General features: G+C 43.1%; 1 protein-coding gene across 3 annotated transcripts in view; it reads left to right on the plus strand.

Annotated features, from left to right (window-relative positions):
• NECTIN3 (nectin cell adhesion molecule 3) overlaps positions 1–21,392 on the plus strand; it is an 80,820-nt gene that overhangs the window by 47,984 nt on the left and 11,444 nt on the right. For 2 of the 3 annotated variants that reach the window (XM_069971502.1, XM_069971503.1), the window contains exon 6: positions 4,612–5,934. In XM_069971502.1, coding sequence (XP_069827603.1) covers positions 4,612–5,195 — 584 coding nt within the window. In that variant the 3' untranslated portion in view covers positions 5,196–5,934. Of the gene's footprint in view, positions 1–4,611; positions 5,935–16,560; positions 16,694–21,392 lie in introns of those variants that run through there. The other variant, XM_069971504.1, reaches the window with a different exon arrangement.

The raw sequence follows: 21,392 nt of genomic DNA on the forward strand, positions 1-21,392 counted from the left end.
ACAGACCAAATGATAAAAGCGCTATAAGCGTGGGAATGGAGCGATTTTAGGGAACGTATATTTGTTAACACTGGTTTTAAATTTTTACAAGCCATCAGATACAATAAAAGTTATACATGTTACATATCGTTGTAATCATAACGACTTGAGGAACATATGTAACAAGTTTTACCCCAGGGCGAATGGCGTAAAAACAAATACCCTTCAAATGAAAGAGATGCATTTTTTGTTTTTTTTTTCAATTTCACCACACATTGAATATTTTTCTGGTTTCGCAGTATACTTTATGAAAAAATTCAGCCTGTCATTGCAAAGTACAATTAGTGGCGCAAAAAATAAGGGCTCATGTGGGTCTGTAAGTGAAAAAATGCAAGTGCTATGGCCTTTTAAGCACAAGGAGGAAAAAACGAAAACGCAAAAATTGAAATTGGCCCGGTCCTCTAAGGGTTAATGAGAATATGTCATCATTAAACAACCTATTGTGTAAATCAATTTTTTTTTATATCTAGCCCTTCTTACACCATGGCGTACAGTTGTGTCCGCACTGCGCTCAGTAGCTACTTATAGCTGGCTATTTAAACATTTAGATGCCCCTGTCAAAACTGACAGCAATATTTATACGGCTTTCCCATAGCTTCATTGGTGGTCTGGTGGGGGGCTTTGCTCCACACGGGGAGCCGATCTGATGTCCAGGTAGCCCAAGGCCTGTGTCTGACATCAGGGATTTATTCAGCCTGTCTGTATTGCTCATAGAAGTGCCAATAAATGTGTGTAAAAAAGAAAAATATATAAGTTCTTTAAAATATAAATAAATCCGTCTCACAATAAAAGCTTTTCCAAACAAAAAAAATAATAAATTTGGTGTCTAAGGTAGCCCACCCTACCACCCTCAGTGCAGTGATCTGCCCTGGCCACCCCCCACCCCCCAGTAAATATTGAGGTGGTGCTCTGCTAATATTAATAAAAGAAAAAATATTACATAAATAAATAAAACATTTTAAAAATTATTATTCTAATTAGAAGGGACAGGCTGGCTGTCCCTCATTACCATATAAAAAAGGCTCCATCTTGGACAGGCTCACTTTACAATTACTCGAGCACTCAGACCTTTCAAGTTGAATAAGGAAAAGTTTCTCTACTATTGCCCGCTTCCTTAGAACAACATTGTCCCGACGCTTCCTGTTTCTATTGCTGGAGGCCAGGGAGAGGGTTTGGCCTTTCTGCTAGATGATCATACTGGGTTTTGTGGGTTAATTGTTTGAGACTCATTGCATCTATTTGCTGGTGTTAGTAGACATTCATGTAATAGGATTGGATTGCCACCTGGTGGACACTTCTGGGTACTCCACTCTCTCTCAGACACTCCAACAGTGATGATGACTATGTTGGATAAGGAACCATAGAATTCAGCTCCGTGAGACCTGTTGGTTGAGTGACTGATGTTCTGTTTTTATATGGATAGATCTGCCTACACATGTGCAAACAATACTTGTCCCTCAGCTTTTTGGACACCTTATATTTTTTTTTATTTTTTTTTGCATGAATGCCTCGTATATTATAGAGTTCTATAAGGTTTCAAGATTTTTTTATTATTTAAAATTTATCAGGTCAAAAACATTAAAGGGGGTCTGTCCTCTCATGGTAATAACATAAGAACATAAAATCCCCTTTTTGCCAGGCCCAGGTGTCTAGGATGTGAGCAGCTTTCAAAGACCTCAAGAAAAATATTTTTTTCCTTGCATTAAATGACCCTTTCTAAAAAATCTTTGCCAAAAAAAAAATAAAAACACAATCCTTTGATGATAAATCTTATAATGTCCAATGATTTATCTTTATTTCCAGAAACCAAGTCCATCCAGCAACCGCTGTCACCTCTGGTATCTCCCCACCGGCCGTTAGAGATGATAGGAAAGTGGGATCAGATGAAAAGATCTTCATAGATTTGAAGACAGTTTCATTTTTAGATTAAATTAGCTGCATGCGGGCTCATGAATATTAGCCGACGTGTCACTGTCTCCTAAGAGTCTACATTATTTAGCAAGATATTAATGGAAGGCTTACAGCACCATTGCTCATGTCCTTAAATTACTCTGCTATTTAATAGGCGTGAAGCAGAGTAATACGAGGATCAGATGCCATAAAGCATAAAGATATACTGAAATTATTGTACATGGGTGATGTCCTGATGTTAAATCCTTTTCTGGCTCAAAGTTCCGTACATAAAAACAATATAGAAATGAAGGAAAACAGAAAAGAATCTTAGCCTGGTAGTGTTGTATCTCTCAGCTTTTAGTAAATAAGATGGAGCACAGGTATCATTTCTTAGTCAAAGTGCACTTGTTTTTATATGTACCGTTCCTGTATGGCTTAGATCGAGTGAGGAGTATGTGGAGCCCAAGTCATACCCAGCAGGTTACAATTTGCAGATGGCACCCATTGCTGATGACTAATTTAGGAGATTATTGTTAGTTCAGTGCCCCACACCCCCATGATGCAATCATGGGAGTGCCAACCAGCTGTCTTGGCATCCCCAGGCCTCTGCTAAGCCTTCGGGCCTTTGCGCTGGTGTAGTTTGCCTGTGGCAGGCTGTACTAGCAGAGTATTCATTAAAAAAAAGTTTATTCTAAAAAAAAAAAAAAAAAAGGTTTTAAAATATAAGGAAAAAATCTAAAATCCCTCCCCAATTAAAGATTCATACCCCCATTTTCCCAATGAAAAACAGCAAAAAAAAAAAAAAAATAGTGACGTCACGTCCAGAAATACCCTGTTACTGATCCTGCACATCAGTGACGTTAATGCAAAAATTACCCAAAAATAGTCCATAATTGCTGATCCTATTGCATCTCGGAAAAACACTGGAATAAAAAGTGATCAAAAGGTCATCAACAAAAACTACAGTCCGTGATGCAAAACATCATCCATTAGACAGAAAAACAGAAAAGTGATCAGAAGATGGTGAAGTACAGTTAATAATGTACAAAAAAGGAAATAGGTTAAAAAAAAAATGTTTCAACAATAAATCAATGAATTTCTGGGCTATATATACTGTATAACTCTAGCTGTAAGGGGAGAGAGTATGGGAGGGAGGAAGGAACTTTGAGCATGACTTTAACTTTGAACCATAGTATGTTGGCCCATGTGTTTTATTATACTATATGTTTGTATTCTGAGCTTTTCATGGAAAAAGATGTAGTAGACAGTAACATAAGAGACATGTGAGAGACTATGGCGATTACAATGAACCTTGTGTCAGTAGTTGTGACTATTGCTATTAGTTCGCTCTGACGTTCCATTCTTTCGGCGGTGACGCCATGGCTGCCGGACACGGTCATGGTGTATGGCCGTAGCTCTATGTCTTCTGGTTTTATACTGTGCAAATGAAATCAATAAAGCTCATTAGATTGTTTATTAGTCTTGGTTCACATCTTTTACTAATGTTACTTTATGTCCCCTAACCTCCTGTAACATCACATAGATAACCTCTTATGCATTCTCTTACCTGTTCCATACTTATTGGCTTTGTGACCTTCATGTTAGATAATGACAATGGCTGCAAAATATTAACCACCAAGCTGCCTTCTCAATGGTTCTAATGCAGAGAAGCAGCCGACAGCGATGGAATCCATACATTTCCATATAAAGTGTTCATAGGCCATAGCAATGCCGCTTAGCCCCATATCCACCCCTGTAATTATTTCTAGAATGCAGAGGCCGCGGGTCAGGAGAGGCAGTGGGTCAGGAGGGGCCGCGGGTCAGCATGGACCGCAGGTCAGGAGGGGCTGCATGTCAGGAGGGGCCGCATATCAGGAGGGGCTGCAGGTCCTTTAGCCATTTTGGCCAATTCTAAATACTGATCAGTAATGTTTTTTAATGACAAATAAATCCCTGGTATAAATATGAGATACACGTCTGTTCAGATTATCTCACATTTAGCTTTTGCTTTAGCTTTAGCTCTGTCATTTGCTCTTTATGATTTGCACCAATCATCTCCTGTTATATTACAATATGTCGGCTTGAAGAAATAGATTGAGAATGCTCCGCAGCCTCTAGACACAGGAGGATGGAGAGATGGGTCCTTGGTTATTCCTCGCACCTTCTCCTTTCATTAGTCGCCTTTAGAAACCAAAGAATTTTTTTTTAATTTACAATATTTCCACTGATTTTGTTCTGATAAACCTAAGGTTTAGTTTATGCTCACAGTTATACTGATATAAAGTGGATGATGCTTCTACAGGTCACAGTCATAATACAGGCATATTACACAGCACAATAAATAGGGGGGAAGTGAGCGCCAACCTATCAGATCCCCACTCGCAAATAAACCATTGGGATCAGGGCACTGGAGGCTAAAACATGATACAGAAAAGGGAATCTGTCAGGTCAGTATCAGGTACAGAGCTGCAGACACAGGCAGATTAAAGGCTGCATAACTAATATAATATACTACCTAATATAAAAAGGCCTTACCGATCACGTTCATCTCCACCAATGCCCTTGGTTTTTGTGTGTGAGCATGTCCAGTATACTTACTTTGTTCATTGTCATTATCGATCTTAGTTCCTAGCATATACTGACACTGTTTTCTCTTTTGTCCGTTTCTGCTTCCATTAGATCCTCCTGTTACCACTGCACCTCCTACCATCCCTCAGACCCATTCAGCCTTTGATGCAGAGTTAACAACGTCCTCCAGAAAATTTCATATTCCAGCTTCAACCATGGCAACTTTACAGGATGGAAATTTTGGCACCATTATTGGCAGCGTCGTTGGCGGATGTCTTTTTTTAATTCTTTTAATTGTGCTGATTGGCGTCATATACCACAAAAGAAAACAGACTTTCCGGGGGGATTACTTTACCAAGAGCTACATTCCTCCTTCTGATATGCAGAAAGAGTCTCAGATTGATGTCCTACAACCAGAAGATCTGGATCCGTTTCCCGACAGCCTGAAGAAGGATATTGACATTAAAAGTAGTGATCATATTTATAATGAATATCTCCACGATGATGACAGCTCGGATTGGAACCATATTGTTAGCTATAACCGATATCAGGAGCAATTCGATAGACCAGTCAACAATTATACTGAAAAAAACATGCCGGTAGTGTCCCGGTACAACCAGAACTTCGACAATGAAGATGACTTAGTTTCTCATGTGGACGGTTCAGTGATATCCAGGAGGGAGTGGTACGTGTAGAGACGGCCGGCGGCGGACTGATGTGCGTTCAGCTACATGATTGTCAACTTTACATTTCTGATCTTTTTTTTTTTTCTTCTTATTTTACCATATCTTTAGATCAGTCATATTTCTTGAACCTTCACAGATCTAAGCGATGTATATAAATGTAAAATTTTGAAGAACTGATTTATTAGAATAGCAAATTTCCGGTAAGCAAGTGAATGGGACAAGAGCCTATCTGTAACCTGGCGGTAGCAGCAGAGGTGTTTTGCAGTCGAGCTTTTGCTACTTCTGCGCTGTACTGGAGTCTTTTATATAATGGCTCTTGCTGGTGCCTCAATACAGGAAAACTCAATGTAGATAATAATATGAGAACTCGTTCATATCCATTTTCTGCTATGGCCTGTAGAATAGTATGGATAGGAAACAATGCTGCTATCATAGTCACCCTTAGGAGCACTTAAAAGAACAATCCGAAAATTTGTGTGTTCGATGCTTCACCACATTCAAGGACACAATTTATTTTTGTAAAGTGTTTTTTAGCAATTTTGTACTTTTTTCTACAGCTCAGACGACGTGCTGTATGTTTAGTATTTCACTCAAGAAAATACACGTTTTAACGCTTCTAGCATTGAGCGACCAGATGGTGGAGATCAGAGTTGCAATGTTATTTAATTCTTTGTTTTTGTGCATTGATGACTTTTTTTTTTATAAATAGAATATTAAACAAGGATCTCTAGTTGTAAAGCAGCCACAAGGTTTTCGTTTCCCCTTTTTTCAGTTCTCCTCAAGCATTTAGTATGTGCACGATTCCATCTTATCCCCAACATACTGATAACTTAGAGAAGCCATTTCCATATATATTTCCGTGCAGTTGATCAGGTGCTTTATAAATATTATTGCTTATAAACAGCTATCATTGGATCCTGTATGGGGATTGGTTACCACCATTGAAGCATTTTTGAAGGCGACCCTGAAATTTGTTGTTTTTTTTAAAGAAAATTTAGACGAGAATTGTCATAACAGTAACTATAAAATAGATGTAAATATGTATATTTCACCTCTACATCTTGTCTTAGTTTACCCCCCCCCCACCCACCTTTGTGCCCCTGAACCTGATCGTTGTCACTTTACACCGATTCCCTCTTGATAAAATAATGTGTTTTCCTCACCTCCCCACACTGATCATGTGAATAATGCTGAGCTGTAACTAAGTGCCGTTCACCGCCTTCCTGTATTCTTTTCCACCATTGCTGTATTACGTGATACTGGAATGCTGGTTAAGGTTTTATCACCAGTGCATGGGTCTGCCACTGTAGAGACATCCATGTTAAAAGTTTTAATCAATTGGATCCTGGGTGCTGAGACCCCACTGACCACTAGAATGAGCCGGGAGAAGTGCGCTCCTGAGCGCTTCTCTCCCCGTCTCTTTTCTAGCTGCAGAAGACGGACTCCATAGACTTACTATAGAAGTCCATCTCCTAGAGGCGCCAGCTGAGGGGAGAACATGCTTAGCGGGTGCTTCTCCAAGCATGAGTGAATGATCAGTGGGTGTCTGAGCACCCAGTCCTTGACCAGTCAAGCTGTATTACAAGATTCTTTACAATATGTCAAAAGTTGTTTGTTTTTTAAGTGACAGTGTCCCTTTAACTATGCAGCAGCACCAATGAGGTTTGTGATGCGCTCTGAAACGCCACAGGAGGAGTTTTTTGGGGTGTCCTAGAGTGTGTTCCCTAAGTTAGAGTACCTTCACATGGGAACACTGGAGTTAGTAGAACTAAAACTGAGACCCCCACAGTGGTTCACATGTCATTAATGTAAGGCAAGACGACATGTGGGGGGTACAGCACCTGTGAGGGATACAGGACATGTGGGGGTACAGCACCTGTGAGGGATACAGGATATGTGGGGGATACAGGACATATGGGGGGTACAGCACCTGTGAGGGATACAGGACAAGTGGGGGGTACAGCACCTGTGAGAGATACAGGATATGTGGGGGATACAGGACATGTGGACTGTACAGCACCTGTGGGGATACAGGACAAGTGGGAGGTACAGCACCTGTGAGAGATACAGGATATGTGGGGGATACAGGACATGTGGACTGTACAGCACCTGTGGGGATACAGGACAAGTGGGAGGTACAGCACCTGTGAGAGATACAGGATATGTGGGGGATACAGGACATGTGGACTGTACAGCACCTGTGGGCATACAGGGTGTGGGGGTAAAGCACTTGTGGGGGATACATGACATGTGGGGGTACAGCTTACGTATGTGCCCTTCTATATGTCTGGTGCTAATAGGGGATTAGTAACAGTTTGTAAGGCTGTATATAGACATCCGTCCACTGTTATTCTTTGTTACATCTTAATACTCTTCAGAAATTTCAGGCCCTTATGTTTTAGTGAATTTATCTTGATGACTTCCTCTGGCCAAGAACGCCATAGCCTCACTGCTCTTACAGAAAAGAATCCCTGTGTGTTGGTGTAGATGAATTGGCGAAAGCTTCCCTGTCTGTGCTGGACCCTTCAGGAACATTGGTAGGGATTATCACCTTCAGAAAGAGCAGAACCCCCGGCCTCATACCAGCCCTCAGTCTCATATCTAACAATGCAGATTTCTTATTGATTCAAAAAGTCGCCTCTTGGTAAATGTGCCCCTTGTTGTGTATAGTCATAACCTTAGCCAAACTGATAACTTTCAAAACCTAAATCAACAGTAGATGTGAAATAAAGCAAGTTTGCAATTTACATTCTTTTTTTTTTATTTTTATTAATGCTGTATAACAAAGCTATACTTACCAGAAATCCAGGTCCAGTTTCCTGAAGACGCCCTATATAACAGCTATACTTACCAGAAATCCAAGTCCAGTCTCCTGAAGACAACCTATATAACAGCTATACTTACTGTATCCAGGTCCAGTCTCCTGAAGACAATCTATATAAGAGCTATACTTACCAGAAATCCAGGTCTAGTCTCCTGAAGACATCCTATATAACAGCTATACTTACTGTATCCAGGTCCAGTCTCCTGAAGCTTTTTAGGCTTGTGCTGGTTGATAAAAAAAAAAAGACCAAACACATGAAGTCCCGGCCAGTACAGAGAGTCACGGCTCAATGTGTCTATCAATTGCATGAGTGCCTTCTCTGTGAGCGTAGATGACCTGGACTTTCTGTGGTTAGACTCTTTGAAAAAAAGGAGACTAAAGAGAGGAAGTGCCTTGTTTTCCATGATAACTAAAAAAAAAAAAAAATAATTGTAAATTGCAAACATGCTTTATATGACATCTGACGTTGATTTAGGTTTTGAAAGTTATAACGACAGGTAGAACTTTAAAGGAAAATCTCGCTCTATATCTCTCTAATGTGTACAGGGCACTAAGGATCTAGGGAAGTTTCTTACCCTGCTATTAGGAGTATTAATCTTTATGCTATTTAGGCATTTTGTTGTACTAGGGGCGGGGCTACCACCCTGACTAATCTGGCCAGGGGCAGATTGTGGACTGCGGCGGTAGTACCTTTAAAAGCTTCCACCACTGTTATAAGGGAGGTGAAGGAAGTTGTAATTTTTTTAAATTTTTGTGGACTTTATGGCATTTGGCATTTTTTAGCAGATATTCTTAGTGAAGAACATTTAGCTGACAATGCACTGTACAGTATGAAAAACCATATATTAACATACTATACTGCCAAATCAATGGGAAGTAGTTTTATGTATTTGCTCAGTTACAATACTGTACCTCGTACTCGCTTCCCCTTAAAGGGAACTAATCACTAAGAAATCGTCCCGCAGCTATATATATGTCCCGCTATGGCCCCTAGTACTGCTTCCAGCCATATATGTAATCCCTGTGAGTGTACTTTGCAAGTCTTACCTATGTAGTCATGAGGTCGGTCCTCTGCTTTTAAGTAGCAATCATTGGCAGGAAAATAATGGGGAGCATCGGTGCTCAGGGATGGCCCCTCTGGCCTGCAGGCTTCTGTATGCCGACACTTTCAGGGTGGCGTAAATAACGAATAGTTTTCCCACAAGCATTGACTATTACCAGCAGAGGACCGCCCTGACAACTACATAGGTAAGACTTACAAAGGCCATCGAAATAACGCTCTCAGGAATTACATTTATGGCAGTGGGGCAGTTTCTTAGTGACTGGTTCCCTTTAACATTCTATCTGTGTAGACTTTACCAGTCCTTGGCAATATGTGCCTATGTAACGGTAAAGATAGGAAACATGGGATTAATTCTGAACGTAGATGAAACTTGGTACAGTTGTGTGCCCTGCACTGTCCACTGTTTTTATCAGTACGTTTTCAGGCCATTTTATTACACATTTAAGTGACTTTCATCTGCAAACATTTTTAGAAATATGTGCTATGATGGACTAAGTGCCTAGAAATGATGGTGCTCTAGAAACCTTGAATATATCTCCTGTTGATTTTGTGCCATTATGAATAGCTGTGTTCTGTCCTTTCCTTTCCTGTGTCCTGCTGGGTGTCCTGTCCTGTGTCCTGTAATGTCCTATGTCCTGCCCTCTGTCTTGTCCTCTGTATTGTTCTGTGTCCTGTACTGTCTTCTATGCAAAAGAACACTGCAGAGACACCATCACATGTCTCGACGTCAGTGAACTAGCCAGACCTTCCCTCCGGGAAGGAACAACCAAGCCAAAGCGTTCTCCAGTCAAGGAAACCACCTCAGCAAGGTATCCATCCACAGACAGCCGTTTCGGGGTTTTTGCCCCTCATCAGTGTGGAGTAGGTTTCTGGCTAGTGGGAGCAATGACTAGTAAGTGCATGCAAAAGGACGCTGGTTGACCTCAGGGAGATCAACCAAAACACCGCAGAGACACCATCACGTGTCTCAACGTCAGTGTATTCTAGAACATTGCCCCCTGGGAAATCGAATATGCAAAAGAACACTGCAGAGACACCATCACATGTCTCGACGTCAGTGAACTAGCCAGACCTTCCCTCCGGGAAGGAACAACCAAGCCAAAGCGTTCTCCAGTCAAGGAAACCACCTCAGCAAGGTATCCATCCACAGACAGCCGTTTCGGGGTTTTTGCCCCTCATCAGTGTGGAGTAGGTTTCTGGCTAGTGGGAGCAATGACTAGTAAGTGCATGCAAAAACCCCGAAACGGCTGTCTGTGGATGGATACCTTGCTGAGGTGGTTTCCTTGACTGGAGAACGCTTTGGCTTGGTTGTTCCTTCCCGGAGGGAAGGTCTGGCTAGTTCACTGACGTCGAGACATGTGATGGTGTCTCTGCAGTGTTCTTTTGCATATTCGATTTCCCAGGGGGCAATGTTCTAGAATACACTGACGTTGAGACACGTGATGGTGTCTCTGCGGTGTTTTGGTTGATCTCCCTGAGGTCAACCAGCGTCCTTTTGCATGCACTTACTAGTCATTGCTCCCACTAGCCAGAAACCTACTCCACACTGATGAGGGGCAAAAACCCCGAAACGGCTGTCTGTGGATGGATACCTTGCTGAGGTGGTTTCCTTGACTGGAGAACGCTTTGGCTTGGTTGTTCCTTCCCGGAGGGAAGGTCTGGCTAGTTCACTGACGTCGAGACATGTGATGGTGTCTCTGCAGTGTTCTTTTGCATATTCGATTTCCCAGGGGGCAATGTTCTAGAATACACTGACGTTGAGACACGTGATGGTGTCTCTGCGGTGTTTTGGTTGATCTCCCTGAGGTCAACCAGCGTCCTGTACTGTCTTCTGTCCTGTCCCATCCTGGATCCTGTCATCTTTCCTGTCCTGTGTCCTGTCCTTTCTGTATTGTGTCCTCTCCTGTGTCCTGTCCTATGTCCTGTCCTTTCTTAGTGCCCTGTGTCCTGTCTTGTGTTTCATTCTCAGCATTGTCAGCAATGTCAATCTGCAGATCGTGTAACCTAGCCGCTCTGCCACCTAAGGAGACACAAGTTTTAAAAATTGCGCATAGCCCAATAGCTGTAAGTTCTTCTTTTGCGGCTACCACAGAACCACATTACATTCATGGATATAGTGCAGTGTTATTTTGGACTTTTGTTTCTACTTAGGAGAAAAACATTGTGATCTGCTTAATAGATCTCTGGATACTTTGTTATATTGACGTATAGACCTATATATTGGAATATGACTGTAATGGGACACATGGAAGCCATCCTGGGGCTTTTTGTCAGGACTGTGGATGTATAGTCGTTAGCTTTAACGTTTTGCTGCCTTTTTACTTTAGTTTAAGGAAATGTTCACACAATGTTTTTTGAGGCCAAAGTGCGGCCATACGTTGTGTGAACATAAAACTGAAGAGAATTGCAAAAATACTATTGATGTCCAAACTGCTGTATTTCCTCTCGACTCTCACCTGGTTATTCCACAACCCCGGCTCTACAGATGGCGCGCTCCTTTTCATGACATTCAGTATAGAAGTGATGAAAGCAAATCTACAAAATGCCATGAATGTTTCTATGTAATAATCTGAGGATGTGTGATAGTGCTGGCGCTATGACTATACAGACTCATTATGTTACTCGCAGCATAGACATTACCTGTAGAATGGTTAAAAAAAAACAAAGATAGAGAATGAATTCCTCCCCCAAATGTGTTAGTCTGAACTGTACCCAGCAAGCAGGGAAAGATGCCATGTTAGGGTATGTTCACATCTCGATTTTGGCCGCACGTCGGGCTACACGTCAGAAATCAGTGAAAAAAGAATCCTGACGAGTAGCCCGACGTGCGGCCAAAAACTAGATGTGGACATACCCTTATTACATTACATCCATCCACCATAAAACAATGAAATTCATGATTGTCGCCGACTTGTCCTTCTCTTTGCAACACAATACAAGAGCTTTACAGCTTATATAAATGAAAATAAAATGTTGGAGCTAAACATAATCTTCCACTTCTAGTGAGAGCTCCTTACATTTAAGATGTTTAATCTGTATCCCGTCCTTTCTGTCCTGTGTCCTGTCCTTTCTGTCCTGTATCCCGTCCTTTCTGTCCTGTGTCCCGTCCTTTCTGTCCTGTATCCCGTCCTTTCTGTCCTGTTTCCCGTCCTTTCTGTCCTGTATCCCGTCCTTTCTGTCCTGTATCCCGTCCTTTCTGTCCTGTATCCCGTCCTTTCTGTCCTGTGTCCCGTCCTTTCTGTCCTGTATCCCGTCCTTTCTGTCCTGTGTCCCGTCCTTTCTGTGGACCCCGCACAAAACAAAGAAAAGCCACTTGATACATGTCCCCCAAAGTGTTTTGCATAAATCTTTATGCTAAACATATGTTGTATTGGAATGAATGGAATCCTGGCCGGAACATATACACACAGTATTCCCTGCGGATTCCGGCCACACGAAAAACTGACGTGTCAGTTTTCTGTGGCCGCTATTCACTGAATAGCGGCCACACAGGCCATGTCAGTTCACACAATGGATCGTGCAGCTCCGGCCGCACGTTCCATTGTGTGCAGCAGTGAATTGGGATGCAGGCTCACACTGTGTGCGCCCGCATCCGAAATCACCAGAAATGAAGATCATCCGGCCAGTACTGCAGTACCGCCCATTCTGTGACCCCGCTGGGTCACAGAACGGCCGGTGTTATACACCATGTGAATATGGCCATGTATGTATGTATGTATCATAGTTAAAACTGATGCTGTTGGATGCCATACGTGATCTGTTCTCCATTGACTTACATTATAAAAAAAAGGACTGTTCTTTTTTACATTTTGTAACGTACACAAAAACGTGGCTGACCACAGTTTCCTGTACGTTTTTCAAAACGGATACAGTAAGACAGATTGCAAAATGTATCTGCAGTGATGAATCTGCAGTGTCTGCAGCGCTATACCTGCTGTAGAGACGGACCTTGTGTTTTACATTCACAATGATTCCTGTGGACACAAAACAGCTCTGCCTCCTCAGATGCAATGTACAATGTATAGGTGAGGAGCCGACCCTGAGGGCCTTACAGTCACAATGAGAAAAAGTGGAATTGCACTTAATTCTATGAACATGTAAGATAAATGGAAATCATTGTCGCTTCTATGTTGTTGATGTGATAAGTTCCATAGAAAATAGATCCCTAGCACAAAGACAGGTCTGAAACTTCAAGGGGTTCGGATGATTTCTGGAGGTCGGCTTCTCTAATCCCCAGGTGATCTCAGATGGAGGCAGCTGTGTATCATGTCTTATTTCATTACGGAGATTGTCTTAGATCCTGCAGATTATTTATCTTGGATCTGTTTTGTCTGACTTGATCAAAAAGCCTTTTCAGCCAATTTCCGATGGATTCTCTTCTAAAAGTGATTGTATAGGCCATATTGGCCGGACACAAATCATTACCTCTATGTGCATTTGCCACCACTCACTATTGTCATTTATTGTCTAGATTCTGCTCACATCACTACTATACTGTGAATAGTGTAAGTGCTTGTATATAGCTCCCACCTATCTAACCTATTATATGCTCATTGTTTGATTTTACTGAACACTATTGCAGCTTTGGAAAAACCATATTGTAAAATCTACTGACGCCTCCTTGTGTTAGAGGAATATATTATATATGTAGTTTGGTAAATGTTTCCCATATCCATAAAAAAAAAACTTCTCAGATATTTGTAAAACCGATTTTGAGGCCTGATTTGTGTTTTTTGCATTCTTTTACATAGAGTAAAATATTTTCCTGCTTCCTGTCTTCCAGACCTTGTAACTCATTATCTTACCTGGAGTAAATATTTTTTATTTGCTAAAATCTTTGATACTATTAAACCATCCTAGTATCTTTATGTTTACTAGAAGAAGTTGGTGTTTTGCTTTTATCGATGATACTCAAGGTTTATCATCAGTGAGGGTTGTGTATCTGATGCCTAGGATTGCATATTGAGTTCAATGAATCTGCAGATAACAAAGTATAAAGGTCATTTTACTTGTCGGCCGTGGGCAGATCACAGATATCCGCACTCATTTGCACGGTGCGACAATTCAACCAGCCAGGCTGCACAAACAAACTGTGTATCCTTGCCATGGAAACTGACAGCACAGATATACATATATTGGGTTCTGGGATATGTATATATTGGGGTCTGGAATTTGTATATATCTGTGCTGTCAGTTTCCAGATCACACAGCAGTATATACTTACCTAGTGCCCTGCTGCTGTGATCTGACATCTTGTTCTTGGCTCTCCTTTCCAGCCGATGTATCTTCACTCCTTGCCTCCGTCTGTCAGTCATTCTGGAGGAGACAGGGCCTGAAGACACAGCAGCTGGACAGGAGAGCATTAAAGGGCCTGGAGCTGGAGAAGAGGATGATAGATCACAGCAGCAGTGCACTAGGTAAGTATGTACTGCTGTGTGATCTGGAAACTGACAGCACAGATATATGTATATCCTCTATGTACAGTATATCCTATATGTATATTTGTGTTGTTAGTTTGCCTTTACCATTATCAGCCACACAGGGAGAGGTGCAGCTGATGACTATAAATTTTGAAGCCTCTAACCGCACGATCAGCCAAGGATAAGGCGTTTTCCTGTCCTCAGCTGATCACTGTCACTTTTACACAGTCCAGTTATCGACTGCAGGAGTTTCTTGCAATACACTCTGCCGATAATCCTCCAGTGTGATAGGCCCTTTAATGTGACTTTAGATGTACTGGCTCATTTACACATATTACTCCCACAGTATGAATACCATAATTGTCCTGGTATATGTACTGTAGAGGGAATATGGCAGTACCAATAAAATACCAGTCATTACATTATATTGATTGGGAATATACCGTTCCTTTTTGACATCTTGCTGAATAGACATGTTCACAACAATTTTCTCAAGAAGCCGTTGATTGTTTACAAACCTACAGGAACCCTTGAGAATTCGGGGTCTCTCCTTATACCAGCCCTCTACTGCAAGATATCTTCAAGTAAATGACTACAATTTACTGAAGTATTTATTTGGCTTTAAATTATATTTTTGTAACTTGCTGGGTAGCTTTATGTTCGGTACTTTTTTAAGCCTGTTGTTTTTCTTGTAGCCGGCTATATATAATGTGCTTATAGATTTGTAACAAGTGGCTTATTTTTCAGCTTTTTACACTTTGGAATGTATGTATAACTATTTGTTACATGCCGTCTGCTGCTGCTGCTATCAGGGATCTGAATGATTTTAAAAACAACCAAAAAAACAAAAAACAAATAAAAACTTCTGTTAAAATAGTTGAAAACAGAAGTATACGATTGTAAAATCTCTTTGAGAACAGTGGTCTTAAGATCTTAATTTTATCTGCAATAACATATTTGGAGGGTAGAAAAGCATATTATAATGTGAATTTTTATAAGTATAAATAAAATATTTTACTTGCGCTTCTGGTAAGTGTTAGGATGTAATTTTCAGATTCTGAAGTTTTTTTATGTGCCCAAAGTTGAGTTTACCAATTTTTTATGATTTGCTACAGTAAACTATGTTTTTATGATGAATAATTTGTTATTCTTGCAGCTGTCGGTGCTTGCTGTGATGTTTGCTGTTCAGCAATGTTTATTATTATATTGTAAAATACATTTTTAATAAATTGATTGAAATTCCAAACTTATCTGAATGTTTTCCATCAAAAACAAGAAAACAGTCCTGTTAATTCATGTGTCATGATGTCTTATTACACACAGGGAAACATTCAGCAAACTGGATTTATTCGATACGCAAAGTTAGGCCATGTTCACATGACGTAGGACACCGGCCACTCTGTGACCTAGCCGGGTCACAGAACAGCCGGTGTCAGAGAAGATCATTCCGGCCAGTACTGCAGTGATCTTCATTTCTGCAGACTTCGGATGCGCCCACATCCGAATTCCCAGCTGCACACAATGGATCAAATCACATCAGTCTTGTGCTGTTTTTTTCCATATCCTGATGTTGATCCATGTGAACAATAAAATAATTTCTTCCAAATAGCTTGGGAAATCATAACCTGTTGGTTTGTCTAATGTGACCCACCAGACCTTAAATTTGTGACCCACCCCATAAATTCGTCATTAATGCTTCTTTGTTGCAGGGAGGTCAGAGGCCTGAACAGAATATCATATTGGATCACATTGGAGTTGCCTTGATATAGATTGAGAAGGACAGAAGCAGTAAACAATGTCCAACCTGTTTCTTAAAACATTTTTGCAAAGGTGATAGGAAAATCCTATAAGCTGGAAGTAAAGGGTTTCTCATGTTCCCACAGTAGTGTTGTCCAGGCTGGGTCATGGCACAATAGAGGCACTGTTGGAAGAAAACATCTTTTTTCCTATGTAACTTTTACGTTTTTTAAAAACCAACTACAGTTGTTTATTGTGACTAAACCCCAAACAACGATTGGTATTACAATGATTCAGTGTGACTCGGCTCCTTCATTTGTTACCTTGCAGATCACCCATTAAAGGACACATCATCCTTGGCAGCAGCCGGGGCAATAATAGGAGCCGTCCTATTGCTTTTCTTCATAACAATGTTCATGGTTATCATAACACCTGCAAATAAAAGAGCGCAGCTTGATATCAGGTAAGTAATAATGAATATGTTTCAGAAAAATAAGTCATGTAAGGACGGACAAATGTTAAATTCTAGGTTTTCTAGGACTCTTTCTCCTAAGCAATAGTGTTGTGTTAACTTAAAGTTTTCCTGTCCGTGAAAACACAGTTACATAGTTAATGAGGTTAAAAAAAAGACAAAAGTCCATCATGTTTAACCTCCAGTATAACCCTACTGTGCTGTGACCTCTTATTGAACCTTTGACATTGACTTCTTGTTTGGGGTGTACCCACCTCGGGGCGGCTTTTCTTTCACTAAATTGCTGGAGATGAGGAAATCATAATTGCTGCTTGTAGTTAAATTCCCTACTGTCATGAGATAATATCACTGGAGCTGGAACTTTTTAGGCCTAATATACAGTATATCCCTAACTTTTTGTGAGTAGTGTATAACATATAACATAACCTTTATTCAAAACTAGTTTAAAAAATCCATACTGTTAACGAATCCATTAATAATATACAATTGTAGACATAGCAATGACTCATGGGGCTGACAGTCTATTCGTTATTCCACCCTTCCCTCTCTTCCTGCCACATGGAGTAACCACCCCAGTAAGGGCAACCCCAACCATGAACTATAGTAATAGGTAGAATAATCTAAGATACAAAAAAAGCACTAGGGACCAGTATCACTGGGACCACTACCAGTATCCATAACTCACTGATCAATACACCACGTCAGGTGTGGTACAGCTTATGTCACTGTAGCAGCCAGGGCCGTCTTAACATTATGGGCCCCTGGGCAGAGGTGCGAATTGGGCCCCCCACGGCCACCACCACAATTACTTATGCCCCCCCCCTACACACACACTACCCCCATCTGCCCCCCCTACACACACACTACCCCCATCTGCCCCCCCTACACACACACTGCCCCATCTGACCCCCCTACACACAAACTACCCCCATCTGAGCCCCCCACACACACACACTACCCCCATCTGACCCCCCCCTACACACACACAGTACCCCCATCTGCCCCCCTAATAACACAGTACCCCAATCTGCCCCCCTCCTCCCCCTACACACACACTACCCCCATCCTCCTCCTACCCCATCCTCCTACACACACTACCCCCATCCTCCTTCCCCTACACACACACACACACTACCCCCATCCTCCACACACTACCCCCATCCTCCTCCTACTACACACACTACCCCCATCCTACTCCTACTCCTCTACACACTACCCCCATCCTCCTCCTCCTACACACACTACCCCCATCCTCCTACACACACTACCCCCATCCTCCTCCTACACACACTACCCCCATCCTCCTCCTCCTATACACAATACCCCCATCCTCCTCCTCCTACACACACTACCCCCATCCTTCCTACACACACTACCCCCATCCTCCTACTCCTCCTACACACACTACCCCCATCCTCCTTCTCCTACACACACTACCCCCATCCTTCCTACACACACTACCCCCATCCTCCTACTCCTCCTACACACACTACCCCCATCCTCCTACACACACTACCCCCAGTCTCCTCCTCCTCCACACACTACCCCCATCCTCCTCCACACACTACCCCCATCCTCCTCCTCCTACACACACTACCCCCATTCTCCTCCTCCTCCTACACACACTACCCCCATCCTCCTGCTCCTACACACACTACCCCCATCCTCCTCCTCCTACACACACTACCCCCATTCTCCTCCTCCTCCACACACTACCCCCATCCTCCTCCACACACTACCCCCATCCTCCTCCTCCTACACACACTACCCCCATTCTCCTCCTCCACCTACACACACTACCCCCATCCTCCTCCTCCTACACACAATACCCCCATCCTCCTACACACACTACCCCCATCCTCCTACACACACTACCCCCATCCTCCTCCTCCTACACACAATACCCTCATCCTCCTACACACACTACCCGAATCCTGCTACACACACTACCCCCATCCTCCTCCTCCTACACACACTACCCCCATCCTCCTCCTCCTACACACTACTACCCCATCCTCCTACTCCTACACACACACACTACTACACCCATCCTCCTCCACACACACACACATTACCTCCATCCTCCTCCACACAGTACCCCATCCTCCTCCTCCTACACACACTACCCCCATCCTCCTCCTCCTACACACACTACCCCCATCCTCCTCCTCCACACATTACCCCCATCCTCCTCCTCCTACACACACTACCACTATCCTCCTCCTCCTCCACACACTACCCCCATCCTCCTCCTCCTGCACACAATACCCCCATCCTCCTACACACACTACCCCCATCCTCCTCCTCCTACACACTACTACCCCCATCCTCCTCCTCCTACACACACACTACTACCCCCATCCTCCTCCTCCTACACACACACACACACTACTACCCCCATCCTCCTCCTCCTACACGCACACACATTACCCCCATCCTCCTCCTCCTACACACACACACACATTACCCCCATCCTTCTACACACACTACTACCCCCATCCTCCTCCTCCTACACACACACACACACACACACACACACTGCCAACCCCCCTGGCCGCCAACACTATTCCCCCACACACTATCCCTGCAGACCGCCATCCCCCGCCCCAAACACACACAGTAATCCTCCGGGGGTTACAATACTCACCCCCGTGGCCGTGCAGCAGCCTGAGGTAAAGGAGCGCGGCAGGGGAGAAGCCTGATGACGCTACAGCTACTTGTGGACAGGAGAGAGGCGGGGCCGGAGCGTGCGGCCGTCCACTGCGGCCCTCCGTCCAATGAAGAGCGGGGTGATGACGTCACGATGGCGTCCGGACGTACGACGGCACTAAGTGATGCCGGCTGATCCCGCTCCCGCGGCCCGCCAGCGCCGAAGTAACAGCAGCATGGGGCCTCTGATAGTGATCTCTCACAGGCCCCGGCTGCTGTTATTTCGGCGCTGGCGGGATCAAAAAGACTTTCGGGGCCCCCTCGGACACAAGGGCCCCCGGGCAGCCGCCTACCTTGCCCAATGGGTAAGACGGCCCTGGTAGCAGCGATATGATCTATGAAGGGTGCATGGCTATCCAGCGGCAGCCAAACTCTTGATTTAACAAAACTAGTATTTAAATTGGTGAGGAATCCAGATCTTCAAGGCGCCCAGCAGGCTAAAACATAACTTTTATTTCATATCCAGGTAAAACTGTTTGTTACTTGGACATGAAATCAAAGTTATTTTAGGCCGTTCATATGCAGAAAATAGAAACAAAGGAGCAGCAGCAGGTTCTATATAGGCCAGATGTCGCCAGCCCTGCATGTTTAGGTGAGGGAGCATTACTGCTCCATGAGAACGGGGACAGGAGCAATGTGATATACCGCAACGGAGAGGTACATGGGAGATACCCAATTTTTTACGGTTTACAGGCCTAGAACGAATGAGTGTTAACCCATATTGTGACAGCAGGAAGAAACATCATAGCATCTCTTCTCCTGCTCCAAGTGAGAGTAATAACTCCCCCTCTTTCTGAGGTAAAACTACAGCAGAGGTCATAGATGGTAATGGTGGACCATGTAGTTCCCTTTGGGGCTTCTCTATTACTGCTGCCTGAGGTGTTATAGATGGTGATGGTTACCCCTGGGGCTTCCCTGTTACTGCTGCCATCACCTCAGATGGTGGAGATGCCCTTGATGTTCATGAGGTACAGATGTAGTGTTCTACCACAGGTGGTTCCCTTAGGCCTTATGCACACGTTCAGTATTTTTTTTCTGGTCCTGAAACAACCCGTGAGAAATTGCGGATTGGACATCCGTATTCCATCCGTATTCCATCCGTATTTCCGTAATTCAATTTTTTTACTACTCATTGCTTTTCAATGCACTTCATCCGGATTTTTTTTTGCGGAAATACGGATGCCAACATGTTACAATCCGTAAACAATCCGTAACCAATTGATTTCAATGAGAGGATCCGCAAAAAAAAAATGGGTCCGCACCCGGTCCGCACTAGGACATGTCTTTTTTTTTTACGGATTGATTTTCATCCATTTCTGCTACTGATCGTGTGAATAGCCCAATAGACTTCAATGTGCACTAACTCGGATACGGAAATACGGATCCGTAAATAACGGAACGTGTGAATAAGGCCTTAGTCTTTATACCACCAAGTAAAGTAATTCCCAATACGCCAAGTATTGTTAACTGCTGACTTTCAATTCAGCCACTAGGTGTCTCACTCTCCTAAGCACAGCTTTAGTATATGTGTAAATTATTAAGGCTTAACTTTGTCTTATGTTGTCCAGTCACAGGTATTTACACTCTGTACACCACTCTCTCTGTGTCTCTCTTTTCCTGAGACACAGCCCTATATAAGCTAAGAGAAACAGATTGCTGAACTCAGGGAGACCAGCCAAACGACAACACTGCCGGCTGCTAGTGAAAGCGCTCAATGCAGTGAAGTCCTAAGGTCCTTCCCGGAGGGATATCTGGCAATTCACTGAATTGCGGCCGCAGAAAACTGATATGTCAGTTCTTTGCGGCGCCTTATGGGATCCCGGTCGGAGCATATACTATGTGTATACGCTCCGGCCGGGATCCCATAGCAAATAAGGCAGTGTTCCACAGCGTACAAAGTATGGCTGTTGTTGCTGAGGGCAACAACGGCCGTACTTTTATGTAGTGTGAACATAGCCTAATACTGTGTATTGCACTGAAG

Source organism: Dendropsophus ebraccatus, chromosome 5 (genome assembly GCF_027789765.1).
Source record: "Dendropsophus ebraccatus isolate aDenEbr1 chromosome 5, aDenEbr1.pat, whole genome shotgun sequence".
Lineage (NCBI taxonomy): Eukaryota > Metazoa > Chordata > Amphibia > Anura > Hylidae > Dendropsophus > Dendropsophus ebraccatus.